This window comes from Scyliorhinus torazame, chromosome 11, assembly GCF_047496885.1.
Source record: "Scyliorhinus torazame isolate Kashiwa2021f chromosome 11, sScyTor2.1, whole genome shotgun sequence".
Taxonomy (NCBI): domain Eukaryota; kingdom Metazoa; phylum Chordata; class Chondrichthyes; order Carcharhiniformes; family Scyliorhinidae; genus Scyliorhinus; species Scyliorhinus torazame.
In genome coordinates this window covers 105,791,204-105,811,781 of record NC_092717.1, presented here as the reverse complement: position 1 = coordinate 105,811,781, position 20,578 = coordinate 105,791,204, and the positions used below count along the sequence as shown (strand labels likewise).

General features: G+C 44.3%; 1 protein-coding gene across 13 annotated transcripts in view; it reads right to left on the bottom strand.

Moving 5' to 3' along the window:
- Nucleotides 1-404: 404 nt before the first annotated feature.
- Nucleotides 405-20,578, bottom strand: part of eya1 (EYA transcriptional coactivator and phosphatase 1) — a 314,469-nt gene continuing 294,295 nt past the window's right edge. For all 13 annotated transcript variants that reach the window (XM_072467575.1, XM_072467570.1, XM_072467574.1 and 10 more), the window contains 4 exons: nucleotides 20,062-20,176; nucleotides 19,399-19,520; nucleotides 15,052-15,152; nucleotides 405-2,733 (listed from right to left, as the gene is read on the bottom strand). In XM_072467575.1, the coding sequence (XP_072323676.1) occupies nucleotides 2,653-2,733; nucleotides 15,052-15,152; nucleotides 19,399-19,520; nucleotides 20,062-20,176 (419 nt within the window). In that variant the 3' untranslated portion in view covers nucleotides 405-2,652. The remainder of the gene's footprint in view (nucleotides 2,734-15,051; nucleotides 15,153-19,398; nucleotides 19,521-20,061; nucleotides 20,177-20,578) is intronic.

Below are 20,578 nucleotides of genomic sequence, written 5' to 3'. Positions count from 1 at the left end.
TTGCTCTTCCATCACGTTTGCGTTGATCTGAAGTGATTTTTCAAGTGATAGTGATCACTTAAGAGTTGGGCTAGGGATCTGACTGTTGTGACTCGGTTACGGCAACTCTGCATAGCATAATACTTAGTCTAATAGTGGTCTGAAAATTGAATGTACATCAGGAAGGGCATTGACAATGATGACAGACAAGGGCAAGCATCAATAACACCGTACGCAACCAATCTTAGAAGGAAATACTTTCAGTCAAACGTAACATTGTACTATATATATATTGGAATATTATCAGAAAATATTTGAAAAATGTCTTGTATACTGATACATGAGAGCAGTTCTCAAATTTATCAGTGAGCAGTATTATCAGATGGTTTGTCTGTTAAGGAAGGACTTGAAAAGCACAAGTACCATCATTTCACAAATTGATTTTTTATTAATTTAAACACACAATTCATGAGAAAGTTCTGTACATGTATTTTGCAGATAAAACACACTTTATTTTCTCAGAGTGAGGCCCAGGTAATCTGTTGATTTCCAGTCATTCTGTTTGAAAAAAGGCAAAATCATAATCCACAATTATTTATTCTAGATCTTTATCTGCAAACATTCAGTTACCAAATTGTTAAAATAGTTCACTGTGGTTTTGATCTAGCAGCAGTACAAATTTGTGGACAGCATTTAACAAAACCCCTCATGAAGAAGTGGATTTTTATGTATTAATAAACAATTTCTTGCAATTGCTGCAATGGATAGCTGTGTGGAACTTTACAAAGAAATAAGCCTGATAAGTACATGAGGTGTAAAGCATCACAGAGCTGAAATTCCTTTTCCAATGACTACATGGAGGGGAGAGAGGGGGAGTGTTAGGGACTATGGTTAGAATTTCATTTACAGTATACAGGCTAAGCTTGTAGTTTTCTGCAGTAAGAAATCTTGAAGCTTTATGAGATCCAAGACCTAACAAAAATCTCAATCATCACTAAGTATTTTTTAATAATATTACATTTTGGATGAAAAATGGACAGCACCAAAATGGATCAGATCTAATTGCACGAGAAACATTCTAAAATGTTCTAACAGCTCCTACTCCATAAATTCTAAACTTTGTTTTCCTAATGTATTTTCATATAAAAGGATGTAGAGACTACAAGGGTGTAAGTTTACGTAAAGCAATCCTCACTCTCGTTGGTAGCAAAAGAAAAGAGCTTTTGTAATAAAAATATATGCTGTAACATCCACATTATTTGTGCATGAAAAGAGCAAGGAATTATTTTCTACTTTATCCAAGCAGAGTATTCCATATATTTGTTTGCAGAAAAGACGGATGAAATTAATTTGGCAAAATGAAAAAGCGAGAGAAAATGAAAGATAAATCTTGACACTTGGCATCCAAGCTTTTGGTCTTAATAAAATATCACAAAGATTCCATTATCTACATATTTACCCAACAAAAAGTTGCACTTTAACACACCAACACTTTGATAAGGCAAAGCACTGTTTTATGTGCGCACAATGCCTCGCGACACTTAATCTTCACGATCAAGGCATTACTATCTTTCAATTGCATTTGCCTTAACAATATGTAAGAGAATTGCCTGATTACAAATTTACACAAAATGACATTTTTTCTGTACATGATTGTCTTAGCAAACTCAATAGTTATCTTAAATTACTAAGAAAACCATTTTTCTGTAAACTACTTTGTGATATGACAGAATCAAATGTGCTTCTTGTGTCCAATGGCAAATCTAATTAAGTACCTTCATAAATGATGTTAACACAAAACAATCAGTTCATAAATAATAACAGAGTACCCTGGATATCAGTGATTATGGAAGCAAACCTTCTCTGCAAGTAAAATATGTTGCCAGCATTTGTCCAACTCAGTTGTTCTTTATTCATTCCTGGGATGTGGGCCTCGCTGGCTGAGGGCATTTAAGAGTCAACCACATTGCTGTGGATCTAGAGTCACACGTAGGCCAGACCAGGCAAAGACAGCAAACTTCCTTCCCTAAATGACATTAGTGAACCCAGATGGGTTCTTATTACAATCGGCAATGGTTTCATGGGCATCATTAGACTTTTAATTCCAGATTTTTATTGAATTCTAATTTCATCATCTCTCCTAGTGTGATTCAAACCCAGGACCCAGAGCATTAGCCTGGATCTCTGGATTACTAGTCCAGCGACAATACCACTATGCCTCCGCCTCCCCATAATAGTTTTCAGTGTAAGTTTTAGATTTGTGATGGCAAAAATGTTTTCATCTAATAGAAGCTTTAGACTGTACAGCATTATCCATAGCATTTGTTCTGAGGACCATACAAAGCCTGTTTAGTTAGCTTGGTAAGAGTTCAGCATCTTCTCAGACCCATTTTCTTCACATGTTTGATCTCTTGGAGCAATATAGAAATAACATGGCTGTTAAACATTGTGATGGCTTTTCACTGTACAGTCTTCAGTCTTTTGAGCCATCAGCAGCTTTTCCAGAGATTCATTCGCCTCCATTTAAAGAATGGTCAACGGTTAAGACAAATTGCAGTTCTATTTCAACACTTGCGACACATCACACAGTTTGAAGTCAGAAGCTGCCACAAGACACAGAAATATTGTAGTCCACAAGTAGTGAGGGTGGAGATCCTACATTTCAAAGTACCGCTATAAGTACTCCAATTCCAGGGCATGATGTAGGGCCATAAGGTCAGAATGGCTTGAGATCCTCCAGAATGGCATGGTGTGCTGCAAAACAACACAAACAGGAAATCTGAGAAGACCAAATAACCTTTGCTCTGACTAAACAATTAATTGTTTGATGTGCAAGCTCTAAACAAGCCAAAGCATCAAAGATCTAAACGGTGTTGCATAAATTATTGTCTAGTGTTTGTAAAAAATCCCACTATATTTTCAGCAAAAGTGCTTCTAGTTTTCTATTTTTTAACAATTAAAATATCAAAGAAAACTGCTGAAGATAGATGAAAAAGCTGTCCCTCAACTTTAACATGTTTGAACATTGAACCAAGATTTCCATATTGTACTATATATCCAGTATGGTAAACCAAATTGATGCATATGATGTAGCTAATTGACAAAATTCTTTTGCCTGGGAATCGCAACCAATTATTGATTGATATCCAATTTTAATTTCTAAACGTAGTCAGAAAGGCTATTTTGTAATTATTGAAATTTACTACAGGAAGGGCCTGCCTCATTAAGAAAAGATACGCATGCCAATAGGTTACTACTTGCCACTACTCAGGCATCAGAATGATGACAATCAGGTTCTGTTCACTATAAAAACAAATGCATTCATTGTAGAAATACGACTCTCAGGTGAACCAGAAGGAGACCTTGTCAAGAAATGACTTGAAATGTTTTCCTCTCGGATCATTACCGTGTCTTATCAAAGGTAAATATTCTCAGAAGGAATGCATTCCGATCCCTAATGCTTACACTGACCTAAGTAGTGGCCTCTCCTTTGTTGTGTAAATTCCCTTTACTGTAGAGGTCGATTACTTTATTCATTGGCTATCATCTCAGAGTAGCGCATCAGGGCAAGCATTTCAAAATACCCTTATTAGACTTTTATACTGGGACTTAAAAAAATATTTATTGCTTTAGGATTGTCAATTTGTTCGATTTGTTTCATTTTTCTAAGGAGGTCATTTGACCTTGTAGGAAACCTTGGTAAGTGAGATACGTTGCAAGTTAATATGCCCCTCAGGGTTTCTTTGTGGATCGGATATTATCTTGCCACATTCTACCTACCATCCACTGGTTAATGTATGGGGTTTTGTTTTCCTCCTTATGGAGTACATATATATATGTTAAAGCAATTACATTTAGGGAGGTATTATTTTCAAAAATTTACTTTAAAGTATATCTACTTTCCTATGGTAAAAAATAAACTTAAACAACAGAATTATGGATGAGGTCAGTAGCACAAAATGTTACAGGATAATTTCTGCCTCGCAAGATATAGAAGTTTCAGTGGTAATTTTCATTGTTCCATCACTTGGGTTCCCACAGAAAGAGCTTGTTGGAACATGCTATTCATTCCCTATGCAGCCTGAGAACTACATTTTTGAAAGGTTAGAAATAGCAAATCAGCCCCCTCACCTAGTAATTTTGAAACTTTCCTAATCTTCATTCTCAGTAAATGCAGTTTGAATGAAGTAAAGCTGCCCATTAAGTCAGGCTCCTGCCTGCTCCTTAATTAGCATTCTAAATGACGAGGCTAGCGTGAGGAAATTTAGTTTACATCAAAGTCTCTAAAAGCTGAAGAGCCAATTCTTTTCATTGGGCACATATACATCCCTTAATTTCAACAACAATGAAATAGGTACTTTAAGAGCACTCAAAACACAATTATTTAAAGAAAAGCCAGTTGACAGCTGAATACCTTTTTTCTTTTAATGACATGCTCTGTAACTTGGAATTATGCAGTTGTTCTCCATTTAAGTAATGTTCTGCTTTTTTATTCTTCCTGCCAAAGCGAACAACTACACATTTTCCCACATTATACTCCATTTGCTAGATTTTCCCCCACTCACTCAATCTATCTATGTCCATCTACAACTTCCTTAATTCCTCTTAACAACATACCTTCCTACCTACTCTCTTTAGCTCTTTTATCAGCCCGGATTCGCTCTTGGTCTTGCTCTTTCTTGCACTCTTTTATCTCCCCGGCTCTACTCTGAATCTCGCTCTTTCTTGTGCTCTTTTATCTCAGCAGTAGGTAGTCATTACAGGGAAGCAAAGCAGGTGACCCCAAATCAAGGAGCCCTACCTACTTATAAAAATGTACAATAAAAATTAGAATCATCAGCCTATCCACAATTGTGGTGGTAGAGATGCTTCACAGGTTGGCCCTTGGCTGCAGCTGCAGTTAAGCAGACGGGGAGAGCCTCTACGCATCCTGAAGCTCTTGCTCAAGTCTGCCACCAGGAGGCCAGGGTGCTCCGGTTTCCTCCCACTGTCCCAAGATGTGCGGGTTAGGTGGACTGGTCGCGCTAAATTGCCCAGTAGTGTCCAAACGTTAGGTGGGGTTGCGGGGATAAGGTGGAGGTGTGGGCTTAGGTAGGGTGCTCTTTTGCGGGCCGGTACAGACTCAATGGGCCGAATGGCCTCCTTCTGCACTGTAAAAATAACTCTAATTCTAATAAGCATTTGATTTACTTTAGCCCTGCTAAGCTCCCATCCTGACTGTGGGAAAGGTGAGAAAATGTGGCAATCGGGATGGGGCTGACACGCTGGCCGGTGGCACAAAATTCCCCATCCACCTGTCCCCCTGCCCGCTCCCACCTGGGCCTCAAGATTCATGCCCAAGTCCCATTTACCCATGTGCTTGCTGACCTACACTGGCTGCTCATAAAGAATTTTTTTCAATTATAAAATTCTCATCCTTCTTTTCAAATTCCTCCATGGACTCATCTCTCCCTATTCTTATAATCTCCTCCAGGCCCGCATCGCCACCTCGATATCTGTGCTATTCAGGCCTCTTGAGCATCCTTGATTTAAATTGCTCCATTATTGCTATCTGTGCCTTTAGTTGTTTGGACCCCAAGCGCTGGAATTTCCCCCCTAAACCTCTCAGTCTCTCGAAATCGCCTTTGTTTCTTCAAAAGATATTCCTCAAAACCTACAGGTGGGATTTTTTCCCCAATTGCACGAAGTGTGGATGCAGATGTGAAACCTGCTGCCCCCAATGGCGGGTTTTTGTACCGTCTCTTCCGCTTTCCGGCACATTACTTATGCATGCTTGGGTAACATGCTGATAGCGGGCGGGCGGCCTCTGATTTGCCCGGCCCACCGTGAGCTCACCACTTTCTCACTCCAGGCACCATATGTAAACAGTCCCGTGCTTTTTCAATGTCTGCAGCTCAGAACTGCCACAGATGAGAGAGATGGTCTTCAAAGGGAAGAAGGTAGCTGGACCAGGAATGCCTGCTGGACACAGTTGTGGCCCACCATGATGTCCTCGTGATGGCCAGAGGAGGTGCACCAACCTTACTGCTCCAGCGTGGGAGGCAGTGGCAGCATGGTTAGTGCTAACGGAGCACGTAAGAGGTCAGCCACCCTGTGCAGAAAGGGGATTATCTCATCTATGCCACCAAGTAAGTCAATAATTTTATTACTCTCAAGTCACACGTGAACCAGCGCATCACACATTCACTGGCATCTCACACACTGTGAGCTCAAGGGACCTCACCACTCACTTTCTCACACACACCTTCACATCTTCATTTAAGCCCATATTCTCTGCAGTACATGTCCTCATCCCATCCATAGCTGCACTCATCACCCTCACATGCCCGGCATTCTTATAATTTGCCCTGGCATGCATCCTGCTCACACTATCCACCTGTCTTTATGTAGGCCACGCTCACACACAGTCAAAGATAGAGGTCTCAGACCGGGTTGGAGTGCCCGAAATCAAGGTTTTCACTCCCTACAAGAACCGAGCCATCGAACTGGCCAGAGAGGATATGGACCATGCCTGCAGCAATGCTGAAGTTGGCAGATCACACCCAAGTGAGATCCTGCACCAGCTCATCCCTCGGATAACTATATTGCGAGTGCTAGGTTCTGTTTAGAGTCGCCTGCCATGCACTGCTCGTCTCTCTTTTCTTTCTAGTGCCCAAGGGCATCCACAAGCCAGACCCTCAGCTCCAGCTCCGATGTCACCTTGGAAGAGGTACCAGAGGAGAGCACCACAGAAGACCCGTTACAGTGCTCTCTATATCCTCTAGCATCGCAGAGACATATACCTCGGTGGGCTATAGTTCGAGAACCGCCTCATCCTGTAACCCATCTCCATGTCTAAGGCCAGTTTCTCACATTCCCCAGCAGAACTCTTGCCCTGCCACCCCATTACCAGATGACCCTTTGCCCTGCAGGTGCTTTCCATGCCTCAAGTCAGTTTCCCCCCTTCCTCAGCGGAGCGCTCACCCTGTAGCCCATTAAAATACACCCGTACCTTACCCCTGATCTGATAGGTAGAAACATGCCTGCGACATCTCCCTGACAGTAATGCAGTGCTGCCTGTAAAGTCTGGCGCTGATTACCATGAGCGTTACAGGTAGGCAAACCTCAGAGTTATGAGCGAAGTGCAGGTTGCAAGGTGCACAAAACTTATGTATCATTGTGAAACACGTCATTCTAACTGCACGTCGAGGTGCCCTGATGATCCAGGATGGGGGGGGACGATTCCGGCGAGCAGTCCTTGTAACGAGGTGCAAATATATTGAAATGACCTTCCCGACATGCCGTGGTGGGAAACGTGGCCCACCTTTGAAAGCTGCAGCACACAACAGTGAACTAGTTTTACATGCTGTAAAGCCGATTTTTGGCCTTCTCGTGATATTTTCTGCTCCTGCCCACCATGGTGCCCGCTGTAAACAGGGGCAGAAAAGCCCAGCCGACCTCTTAGATTAAGCTTTATGTGCTTCCCTTGCAGATTTTGGTTTACAATGCACCGTGAAGTACCTTGGGACGTTACATTACATTAAAGGCGCTATATGAACAGTTCTAATTGTATTTGGCCTGGAACTAAACTTTTGACACATATTCTATTGATTACCAAGACGGTAATCGGGTGGCATGGTAACACAGTGGTTAGTACTCTTGCTTCACAGCTCCAGGGTCCCAGGTTTGGTTCCCGGCTTGGTTCACTGTCTGTGCGGAGTCTGCACATTCTCCCCGTGTCTGCGTGGGTTTCCTCCGGGTGCTCTGGTTTCCTCCTACAGTCCAAAGATGTGCTGATAGGTAATTTGGACATTCTGAATTCTCCCTCTGTGTAGCCGAACAGGCTCCGGAATGTGGCGACTAGGGGCTTTTCACAGTAACTTTATTGCAGTGTTAAAGTAAGCCTACTTGTGACAATAAAGATTATTTTTAAAAAAAATACGATCTACTTTCATCTCTGTAACACTGCCCATTTCCGTCACCTGTCTTGGTGCTAAAACCATCATCCATGCTTTTGTTCCTCCTAAAATCAATCAATTCAATGTATTCCTGGCTGGTTCCCCCACTTTGCACACTCCCTGAATTTGAAGTCTCCCAAATTTCTTCTGCCCATATCCTAACTAGCACAAAGTTCTGTTCACCCATCACCTCATATCTGTACATCTACATTGGTTAGTGGTCTGGCAACATTGTGATTTTAAAATTTTCATCCTTTTGAATCAAATCACTCCATGGCTTAACCCTCCCCCATGTTGGTAATCTCCTCCTGCCTTACAACTCTCAGAAATACCTGTGCTTCTCCATTTCTGGCCCTCGCGCATCCCCAATTTTCATTGTTCCATCATTGGTGGCTGAGTCTTCAGCTACCTCGGCCATGAGGTCTAGATTTCTCCTCCCTAAACTTCTCTTTCCTTCTTTAATATGTTAATTAAAACCTATCTTTTTGATCAAGCTTTTGATGACTTATGTGGCTTGGAGTGAAATTTTGTTTGGTAACACTCATGAAAATTGGGGAGGACTAGGACATGCTCACAATGGAGCCGGCCAAGTCAGGAATGTAGCGTGTGAGCTTTTGGCCTGAACCAGCCCATACCCTTAAAAAACACGCCCGAAAATGGGGAACACTGGGAATGGGGTCAGTGATCCTGGAATTGCGATCTTCCCATCACTTTTAAAGTAACCTCAACTCAGTGAAAATTCAACCCATCTACTCGTTAGGTGCAGAAGCACAAATTCATAACATTTTAATTAAAAATTTTGCGAAACACTCTGTAATGTGCATTTTACTTAATAAATTGCTTTAGCAAACCTATACATTAGTTACAAAGCTACACAGTTTTTGATTGTCCTTGAGTCCCTTTTTATGTTCTGCAATGGTTCAAAAAACATCTTTATTATTTTTGTCTAGTCTATCCAGACCACAAAGCTGAGTGGGAATGGGTGCAAATTCCTCTTATTCGTCCAATGTCATTCTAAATGCAAATGGTTGGTACTTGGCCACAGAATTAATGTCATATACAGAATCAAGGATATAAGCGTTCTATTCTTGTCATATGTTGGTGTTCTAGCCTCCTCGGCCACACGCTGATCCACTTCTGTAAGAATTTTAAAGCTGACCATTGAAGCTATTTTTCAAAGTACAAATTTGCTGTTACATAGTTACTATTTTCTCATTTTACTTGGGACGGGATTCGCCATCCGTTCACGACAGCAGGATTCTCCGGTCCCGTTGCTGTGAATGGGAGATTCGGCTGAGCGAGCGCCAAATTCATTGTCCTTGCTCGCAGTGGTAGCGGGGCGGACTCGCAATGGAAAATCCCGGCCTTAGTTTTTATTTTGTTCCTTTATTATTTCTTTCTCATATTTTCCATCCTCCTATCCTGAATGCATTAACTCCTTGCCAGGTATGGTTACATAGATTACATAGAACATACAGTGCAGAAGGAGGCCATTCGGCCCATCGAGTCTGCACCGACCCACATTAATCCCTCACTTCCACCTTATCCCCGCAACCCAATAACCCCTCCCAACCCTTATGGACACTACGGGTAATTTAGCATGGCCAATCCACCTAACCTGCACGTCTTTGGACTGTGGGAGGAAACCGGAGCACCCGGAGGAAACCCACGCACACACGGGGAGAACGTGCAAACTCCGCACAGACAGTGACCCAGCGGGGAATCGAACCTGGGGGCCTGGCGCTGTGAAGCCACAGTGCTAATCACTTGTGCTACCGTGCTGCCCACTGTTCCGCTGGTGTTATTCATCGTCCCACAGTACCTCGTTCAAGAGCTTTCTTCATGGTGAGTCTGGACTGTAAGAGGGTGAATTTCATTGTAGGCAGTAGCGAGCAATTGCAAATCAGCACCTTGTTTTGCAATCCACACTATTTTCTTTTCCATTGACTGTGCTATTGCCCATATACATTTTACACTATTGCCTGGGACCAAAATGGTGGTTGATGTTTGGAGCTCCCTTCTGCAAACGACAATTAATGGTAGACCAATTGTAAGTATCGAATTGATAGATTTTTGTTCTTCTGAGGGATATGGGACAAAGGTGGACATTTGGAGTTTATGTCACTAAACCGCCATTATCTCACTGAATGATGGAACAAAGGTTTAAGGAGCTAAACGGCCTCTTCCAATTCCTATGAATTCTATCCTCCTAACCATTGGCAGGTTATTTGACTTGCAGGATGCTTAACATGATCTATTCTTCATCTAATGCCCACAAGGTGATGATCAGCACCCAATGTTTCAATCCCTAATCTAATTGCAGCAGATGTGTTGCTGAATCAGATTACAGACTACAAAGTGAACTTGTGTGATTTTCCTGTATACATTAACTTACTATTGAAGAAATTATTGACCCTTTTTCACATTCACTCATAGCTATTAATTCACCCAAAATGTAACATATAGAATAACCAAAGCTGAGAAACTAGCCATTTGATCCATCAAATCCACCAATGCCTTCCTCCATATTAACTACCCTGTGTAAACTCCTTCATGATCCACATATCCTTCCAAAGTCCTTGCTTTATGCAACCTCTAATTCCCTTTAAAGGCACTCTGTTTCAGCAATGTTTTTTGGAAAAGATTCGATATTTCATTCTTTGTTGAGGTTTTTTTGGCCATTTTGGCCAAATTTACTTTGTAATTATCAATTCATCAACAAATGGCAATCTCAGTGGATAGCACTGGGACTGCGGCGCTGAGGACTCGGGTTCGAATCCCGGCCCTGGGTCACTGTCCGTGTGGAGTTTGCGCATTCTCCCCATGTCTGTGGGTTACGCCCCCACAACACAAAAATGTGCAGGTTAGGTGGATTGGCCACGCTAAACTGCCCGTCAATTGGAAAAAAATAATTGGCTACTCTAAAATTTTTTAAAAAACAAATGGAAACCTCAGTTGCAGTGATAAAAGGCCGAATTTCTCAATTATTTTTCCATACTGGTCACCCATGATACTGGTGAATCAAAGTTACAACTTTTCAATTACTGCTGTATTCTTCCTATAAAGACTGCTGCACTCCACCGGGGGCGATTCTTCCACGGTGGTGGAAATGGGAAACTCAGTTACCGGCTGAATCAGACTCCGTCCCACCAGAGAGATGGTGTAAACCCCACTCACCCATTTTTTTTTTCTTTAAAGAGGCACAAGATCTGGAGAGAAACCCTGGTCTGTGCACCTGGAGAGTTACACACCAGGGGCGAAATTCTCCGGTATCGGCACGATGTCCGGCGCCAAAAACGGCGCAAATCAGTCGGGCATCGCGCCGCCCCAAAGGTGCGGAAGTCTCCGCATCTTGGGGGGCCGAGCCCCAACCTTGAGGGGCTAGGCCCGCGCCAGACTAATTTCCGCCCCGCCAGCTGGCGGAAAAGGCCTTTGGTGCCCCGCCAGCTGGTGCGGAAATGACATTGCCGGGCGGCTCATGCGCGGGAGCGTCAGCGGCCACTCACGGCATCCCCGCGCATGCGCTGTGGAGGGAGTCTCTTCCACCTCCGCCGTGGTGGAGACCGTGGCGAAGGCGGAAGGAAAAGAGTGCCCCCACGGCACAGGCCTGCCAGCGGATCGGTGGGCCACGATCACGGGCCAGGCCACCGTGGGGGCACCCCCCAGGACCCCGGAGCCCAACCGCGCCGCCTTGTCCCGCCGGTAAGAGAGGTGGTTTAATCCACCCCAGCGGGACAGGCATCCTAGCAGCGGGACTTCGGCCCATCCGTGCCGGAGAATCGCGGGGGGGGGGGGGGCCCGCCAACCGGCACGGAGCGATTCCCGCCCCCGCCGAACCTCCGGTGCCGGAGAATGCGGCAACCGGCGGGGGCGGGATTCACGCCAGCCCCCGGCGATTCTCCGACCCGGCGGGGGGTCGGAGAATCTCAACCCAGTTTTCAGACTGAGCCTGACACTTTACCAAATTCTAGTGAGATTCTACCTCTTGTCACTTTCTGCTATGTCACCAAATCAGTGTCATCAGCAAGTTCCAATACTGTTCCCTGAATTCCCAAATTTAACTCATTTACGCTTATAGTAAATAAGCATAGTTCCAACATAGATCCCCATGGAACTTTAATTATCAAAGCTTTTCTGTCTGAAAAACATATCTCCACCCTTTCATAGAAAGGTTGTGGGTTCATAGAATCATTGCACCAAGGCCTGGGCCTTGATTTTCGCTCAGGCCAGGAGCCCAGAGTTGGGACATTTCCTGGGTCCACAAACTCAACCCAGAGAAAGTGGACCGGAGGTTGGATTTTCATTCTGGGATTCCCTGTAGGTCAGGTATGGTGACCCTGGAATGAGTGCAGATGATATGGGGTAGGTGGTGGTGGAGGTCTGCCATGTTGCACTGGCACTGTATCAAAATTCATAAAAAAAGAAATAGAAAAACAGTCCTCACACACATCCATGCCACCTTTTCCCTCCCATCCACCCCACATTCTCTCCATGCTGACCCATGCCCCTCTGCCTACCTCTCATGGCCCCATACCCTCCATGCCACATTATGTCACTCTTCTACCCCCAATAACCCTTTATTGCCCCTATGCCAATTTGGTGTCACCCCACGCCCCCACCACTACCCCTTTCCCTTACACTTATCATGAAAGCTCACGCAGTATCCACCATGGCAGACCTCAGGAACCATGTTGAGGTTAAGTGAAATAAAGTTCCAGTGTCTATTGCATTCTTTATTTTTAAAAAGGTCTGATTCGTAAAACCCCATCTACTACATTTACGTTCCTTCAACTACTTAATTCTTTATAACAACAAACATTTCATAGAGTACACAGTCTTCAAAGAGTATATAACCATTTGGAGCTGTTGATGAAACAGTAAAATGGCAGCTACCCTACTGTGATAATGGACTGTTGTGAAATCAGTCATGCAGCACAAATCCAGTAATGGTAGCCCTAGGCTTATGTCAACAGACAGAATGAAATAGCAAGCAATCTTTTTTTTTTAACATTCCAGACAGTTTTTTCAAAGAGTTAAAGAGCAGGAGTTATAAATGCCTGGGCATACTGACAGTTCGCTTTGACAGTTCAACAGTTGTTTCTGACAACCCCTCTTGCTAATTCAAATTGACACTTTTCCAGTTGTTTTTGACAGTTCCAATGAGTTTGAACATAAAAAGTATATATTCATGCCTACTTTTAGAAATCCCAGAGGGCACATGACCTCTCTGAAATGGCATCTGACCTCCCCAAAGGTATCCTGGGAGAATGTCTTACCTTTTCAAAAGGGTACCCAGACTATCCAAATGTATCCACAAAGTTAAGACCTGCTCCTACCATGTCTAATAACTCAAGGCAGACACCTACCTCACCAAAATCATATGAATAGAGACAACTGCTGACTTCTATGGCCAATGTTGTGTTATGTACTCTGGGATAACGCAGGCTGCAACTCGAAGCAGCTATGACCAAAAGATACTCCAGACATTGAAGTAAGTTCAATGCGATTTATTGAACCATTAGCACAGTTCTCTATGAGTTCGACTCTCCTGCTAATCTTGCTATAGTAACTCAGTCTAACTAACCAGTCTGCTCTAAGCCACGTAGTGGGTGTGATGCTTCTGATCTGCCCCTGTCCTACTCTCTAAGTGTCGCCAGTGGAAACAGACAGAGCATGTGTGCCCTGTCCTTATATATGGGTTGTGTAATGCCCCTTGTGGTAGTATCACCTCTGGGTGTCTTGACTGCCCATTGGTCGTGTCCTATTCTATGTGTTCATTAGCTGTATACCTGCATGTTATGGCGTCTCTGGTGCTCCCTCTGGTGTTTACTTAGTCACAGTGTATTTACATTAACCCCTTGTGTATTTGCAGTGATGCATATCACCACAGCTAGCAGTCTCCATGAAATGAGTATGCGCGGATCCTAACCTGGGCCCATTCATACCCTTGTCAAATTGGGAGGAACCATGTTCGAGGGCAGGACTTCTGGCCTCTTCCACCATTTTTGCAATGGCTGAGAGGTTCTCTCATTTTGTGAAAACCCAAACCTAGGTTTTTGCATATTGAGGTGAAGAACTTATTATTGGAGTAATATTGTTATTTATTACAATTGCAAACTTTTCCAGATTTTATTTGTTGCTACCTGCAAGGTTTGAGACTGATTGTATCGCCAACTGAATAACCTTGCATAGTGCAACATGGATACACACAGTAAAACTAGCTTGGAAGGAATTTTATTTTGGTTAACAGGCTCTGCTAAAGAAACTAACGCGCAAGTACTGTTCAGTGGACTTCCGGTATGGGCATGTAGGGAGAGGTTGTGCACTAGGTAGCTCCAGTCAGGGCACTTGTTTTTTGCCCCTTTTTGCTCGGTTTCTGGTGTTTTTTGGCAAATAAATTCTTCCCATCTAAAGGTATAAGGTGCCCATTTCTGAAAAATGTCAAAAAAGGCTGGAGGTAAGAAGCCTGCAGACGGAAATTCGTCGATGGGCCCATGGGCTTTGCGTGGCTCCTCAATCAAGAAGATGGATCCGGCGGCTCCAGCTGTCACAGACGGTCCGATCACGGCAGACATGTGTGACCAATTTGAGAGGCAATGGAAAGTGATGCCTGAAACCCTTCGAAAGTCGATCGAGGAGGTGCTGGGCCGCATCTGAGAAAAGTTGGAAAACACTTTGGAGACGGTGAAGGAGAATGTCGAGGTGTTGAAGGATGTGGAGACGTTCTGTTGAGGCACAGCGACCAAATTGGGTGGGAGGGGATTAAAGGAGATAAAGCGGGGAGCAGGGTTTAGAGCACAGGATATCCTTCTATGCAGACATTCTATTACTTGATGTTATGGACCCAGTCCTCACTATGGGTGAAATAATGAAGCTACTGCCGAACGTTGGCTCATTGTCACTGACAGTTGCTAAGGAGGGGTGCGTTTAGATAGTGGGGGGAGAGGGAGGGGGGGCGGTTATTTTTCCTTTTGCGGGTGAGGTGCATATGGTTGGGTCTGTTTTTGTTAAGTTGTTTTGTGCACATTCGCTGTTTGTGATGTTGTCTTTGTTATAACATTTACTGTAAATGGAAAATAGTTTTTTTAAAAGTACTGTTTAGTAAAGAGAGTATGACAAATCGTTGATCATTTACCTTTTTAGATGCCTGTTCTTCTTCTGCACCATCTCCCACAACAACATATACTACTTTTCTGCCAAACCTTTGAATTATTCGTTCAAAGCAGCTTTCCTTTCCTAAAATGAAGTATGTAAATTGTTAACTTAAAATTACTTCATTGTTTTCCTGTTACACCAAAGTTAAATATTTTGCTTAACTGCAGCCTCATGGTGCAGCAGGTGCCACACAGTTAAATGATGTGGGTTTTTGTGTGAATTTCCCTGCAAGAAATGCTAATATCAGCTATGCTGTCAACATAAAGAGAGAAGCGAGAATGAGAGAGAGAGGAAACACTTTCTGGTAACTAGTCATAAACAGCATTGACAAATGCAGGGAAGCAAATTATTCAAAGGGTGCGATTCTCCCAAAAGGGAACAAAGTCCCCTAGAGAGTGTGTTTCGTCGCTTGTTTCCCAGCATTCACAGTGCCGAGAAATCCCATGGCTATTTAACACAACTCGCGTTGATTAAAGGGTCTGAACGGGAAACGCGTGGCCAAGACTGCACATAGCCCCGTTTTGTACGGTGGGGAGCTCCGCTCATTGTAGCAAGAGATTGAGATGCCATTTCTAAATCTCTGAGGCCCCGGAATCAATTCCCGGCCTCCCCCCACAGTCTGAACACACTACAGAGGGTCCCTTATTCCCCAACATCATGACGGGCAACACCAGCCTGATTGCTCACTGCCAGAAAATGCCAGCTTGGCACCCTGGCAGCACCCATGCCAGCTGGCAGTGTCACCTGGACATCTTGGTAGTGCCAGGGTGACACCCAGGTGGCACTGCCAGGGTGCAGTCTGGCACTGCCAGGGCACCCATGTGGCACCAGCAGTGCCAGGGCACCACCCTGCCCAAAGGGCATGCAGCAGGGGACCTCCAATCTCCTGGAAGACCCCCCATGAGTACCATTCAATCTGGTCCCCATTTGTGGGGACCACTGCTGAATGGCGCTCGCCCAAGGTCTCTGAGACAGAGAGGTTGAATCCCAAATCCTCAGGTACGTCAGGAATCTGCACATTAAAGTGAGGCTTACTGCCTCGCTCTAATATGCAAATTTGCCAATGTGGGTAGGATTCACATTGCAACATCTAGTGGGATCATGTTGAATCTCGTGAGGTGTTGCGAGCTGGGTAGATCCCGCAAACGGAGTCTTCCAGCTTTCAACGGCCACAATGCACCGCAGCGCGCTGCTTTTCGGGTGTAGCATGGCCGTTGGATTGAGCCCACTGTCTTTTTAGTTGGGAATATTGAGTGATATAGGAGACAAAGGGGAAGTGGATAAAATATAGCTCTTTACGACACCAAAAATTGAAGTAGATAAGTAATTAAAACTGTGGATCATCCCCATTAAATGAACAAATAAATGACCTCAATTCAATATTTGCAAAGAAATGCAAGGGCTTTAACCTATTCATGTGGTAGGAAGCAATGTTGTTCAGGTGTTTTTGTGTGTTATGATACATATCAATGGTTTTAGGCTTAAATCTAGGAGGCATGATGAAGAAGTTTAGTGATGACACAGAAATTGATGCTGAGGAAGTTGATAGTGAGAGAGGTGTTAATGGACTGGTCAATTGGGCAGAAAAGTGGCAAAGTGGTGGAAGTTTGGAACTTTCTGCCAGAAAGGATGGTAGAAATAGAGGGCTGGATTCTCCGTCTGCAATGCCCAGATCACGTTCTCCGATTGGATAGAGAATCGGGTGTCAAGGAAAAATTGGGATCGATGCTGAGCTCCGACTCGATTGCAAAGCTCCGAGCTCCTGCTGATGCCAGGATTGATGTCCGCGACTGTGCGCTAGCAGGAGGGTGTAAATGAATAAAAATGGGTCTCAAAGACTATTTAGCAGACCCGTCACCAGAGTACCCGACCCTCTGTGATTTTCCGGCCCCCTGGACCGGGAATCACGTGGGTGCGGATCACTTGTGGTATCTACCAGCATGGCCCTGGCATGATGGACCTCACGGGGGGGCCAGGGGCATAACCCCCTAGGGGAGTTGCCTTCAAGATTCATCCGAAGACCACCCTCCCCCTCCCTCCTCCTGCTCCCCCCCCCCCCCCCCCCCACAGTGCACTACCTGTCCATCCCGCCTCTACATGATTCCCCCTCCTCCCAAATTCCCCCCAGGGACCCCATGAATAAGGAGAGCACCTAACGGGACCCCATGAATAGGGGAACCCACCCCCCAATTCATGGAACCCACGCTTGAATGATTGCAATGCACTTAGTGTTGAAATGTACTTGGCTCTCTTTGATGTGGTCAATGTTTGTAAACATTGGGTTTTCACCACTGGAGTCACTGAACCATGAAGGAAGATGAATGAATCAAGGTTTCAGCTGGTGTGGGGAAGCTGTCAATCACAGCCCAATGCAAGAATATTATGAATGGCTTGCAGCTATTGGATCTGCGGGGTTGAAACACAGTCACCGCTGTTTTCCTTCGAGGAATGGACACATGGAGCCTCCCGGTAAGTGTTGCAGCTGTAGTTTTTTTCACTGCCCTTCTCTGGGCTGCTCTCTAGTTTCCAGACAGGATATCTTTTCTAGGAGTTTGTGGGGAAAGTCCTTTTAGTCAGGAGGTCCCTATGGGGGGTCCTTTCAGTTAAGGGATCCCAGGGGGCTCTCCCTAGTCATGGGGTCCCTAGGGTGTCCTCCCTATTACTGGGATCCCTGGGGGAGGTCTCCCTCGTTAGGAGGCCCCAGGTGGGGGGATGGGTCGGGTCACCCCCGTACTTGAGGGGGGGGGGGGGGGCAACGACGGAATCTGGGGGTGGGGGCTGTTTGCGTTATGGAGGTGGGGCGGTTTGGGGCTAATTTGCAGTGCGGGGGTTGGCCGGCTGACGGACATCGCTATCTGGCCACCCGCTTAAAATGGCGGCCCGATAGCGGGACTCCCTCAGGAATCCCTCATATTCTTCACCATGCACCAATTTGCATGGCAAGGGATACAGAATTGCTTCCCAATTTGCACTCCCAGGGAATCATAAAATGGGTACAATTCTCCTCCAGCACGAGAACATCGGTGTGGATTCTCCGTTTCTGCGGCTAAGTGCCGGCGTTGGCGTGGGATCCATGGTGTTTCACAACCGGCAAGTCAGCGCGAACCCCTCACCGATTCTGGTACCGGTGAGGATCTAGCACCGGCACCGTGTGAAGTGCCCGCGGATCGTGCAGAAAATGGCCGGAGAATGGCCAGGGTTAGCATGGCCGCAAATACGCATGGCTGACAACCTGCAGCAGTCACTCCGTACAACATGGCGTCGTCTGTGCTCGTAATCTAACCCGCAAACCATGACCCCATAGCTTACCCCCCACATGTCCCCCCAGCCCTAGCAGATATCCCCTGGCCAGAGGCACGGATCCTGGCTGAGTGTGGCGGTGCTGGACACAGTCCGCACTGGCATGCCGGGTTCCCGACCGCTGGGATCACACGTGTCCTGTCCCGTTGGGAACTCGGCCCATTGGTGGCAGAGCATCGCAGGTGGGCCGGCCGATGACAGGCAAACGCTGTTGAAACGGTGCACGGCGTGCGACACCATGACGCCAGTTTTGATGGGGGTGGGGCATGGCGTACCGGCGTCAATCTGGCGCGGCCCCGATTTCGGCGCAAAAATCTATTTTCATAGATTTCGCCTTCGGGCTATGGAGAATCCAGCCCATAGTCTCCCAAACGGAGAATTAACCCCGGAAACTCTCAACATGTTTAAAAAGTGTTGTATATTCCTTGAAACACCGTAATATACAAGGCTTCAAATCAAGAGCTAGAAAGTGGGATAGGGGTGGTGAAGTCTTTTTCTGTTTTTTTAATTTAGAGCACCCAATTATTTTTCTCCTATTGAGGGGCAATTTAGCGTGGCCAATCCACCTAACCTGCACATCTTTGGGTTGTGGGGGTGAAACCCACGCAGACATGGGGAGAATGTGCAAACTCCACACGGACAGTGACCCAGGGCCGGGATTCAAACGCGGGTCCTCAGCGCCATAGTCCCAGTGCTAACCACTGTGCAACATGCCGCCCTAAGTCTTTTTCAAATGGCAGATTCACAGTGGACCAAATTACCTCCTTCTGTGCTGTAAATTTCTACGGTTTTTGATCCTCTATCTGTGGTTTGACCATACATCAAAACTGCGAATGATATTACAATCAACTGCAGTTCATTCTGCCTCATGCATATAAATGTTTTTCTTACAAACACTGCCGGAGTTTAACAATCATATCATTAATGGGGGAATAAATTTAATAAATTATTCTTGAGAAGTGCAAAATATACTTGGACTGGAGATTAAGTTATTTGCATTGCACTTTCTGATACAGCTTTTACTCACCTATTTTTGTTGCACTATATACGTTTTCAATTGGAAAAACAATTCCTAATCCATACAGCAACAACTTGGCAAGAGCAGGTATCAATTGTGTTGTTGTTACTAAAATATTTATACAGTTTGACCTGAAAGACATCATATTTTTGTCATTACTAAAGGTTACATCATAAAACTAAAAGGTGGATCAGTTGTAAAATCAAGAAAAAAATAGCTCTACCATTTTGTTACAAGACAAATACCATAAATTGTGTCATAGCATTACTCCTTTTTTATATGAATGCGTGACCTGTACCAATAATTGATAAAACCGTACAATACTGAGTTATGTTGGAGATGGTTCAAGGCTTTTCGACCAAATTTATATTTTTCCAAACTATTATAACAAAAAGCTGCAAAAACAAAAGTGTAAGTACTCTCATTTACACAACCAATGCTCAGTTAGAATTAGACAAGAAGAATGAAGAACAAAGTGCTTAATTGATTTTTAATGCATACAAATATCAGTAAAAATTAGATAATGTATTTATATTTTGCTTTCTTTATCTTTACGTTTCAATATTTTTTCTAGATAAGCCTACTTTTAATACTAATGTCTTATTATAAAATGTTTTGATTATTGGAATGACTTCAGTTCGCTCAGGATTGCATGTTCACATCTGTCCTCACCTTGAATGAATGAGTGTGAGCACTTTCAGTGCAAGTGTTAACCATGAATCTGTTAGAGCTTCAATTTCTGCTCGCAACTGCAACCATGATTCCCTTTTAGTCGGACCAAGGAGACCTAAGATTTAATCATTCTGAGTTAAAGATTCATTTGTTATTTATAGCCAAACATTACATCAACAGCTATTCCAATAGTTAACAGAAGTAAACACAACTGCACAATATAATTCTGTTGCAAAGAATCTTGAAGAAAAATGATCCATGCAAGGATCCAGCTGTTATACCTAAACATTACATAAAGCTCTACAAGGTTAAAGTATAATTTTTCCAAAATGTTGAAATTTTAAAATATTTTGATTCATTCTTTTCTCCACGAGTGCCACAAATCTACATTCAAGCAGCAGGATGCAGCAGCATGGATCACGTACCCACATGCTTACTCAATGAAGCCCTGCTTGAATCAAGTCTCGTGTTGGGTTTATTTTTGCAATTGGACACACAAATCAAGCAGGGTAAGTGG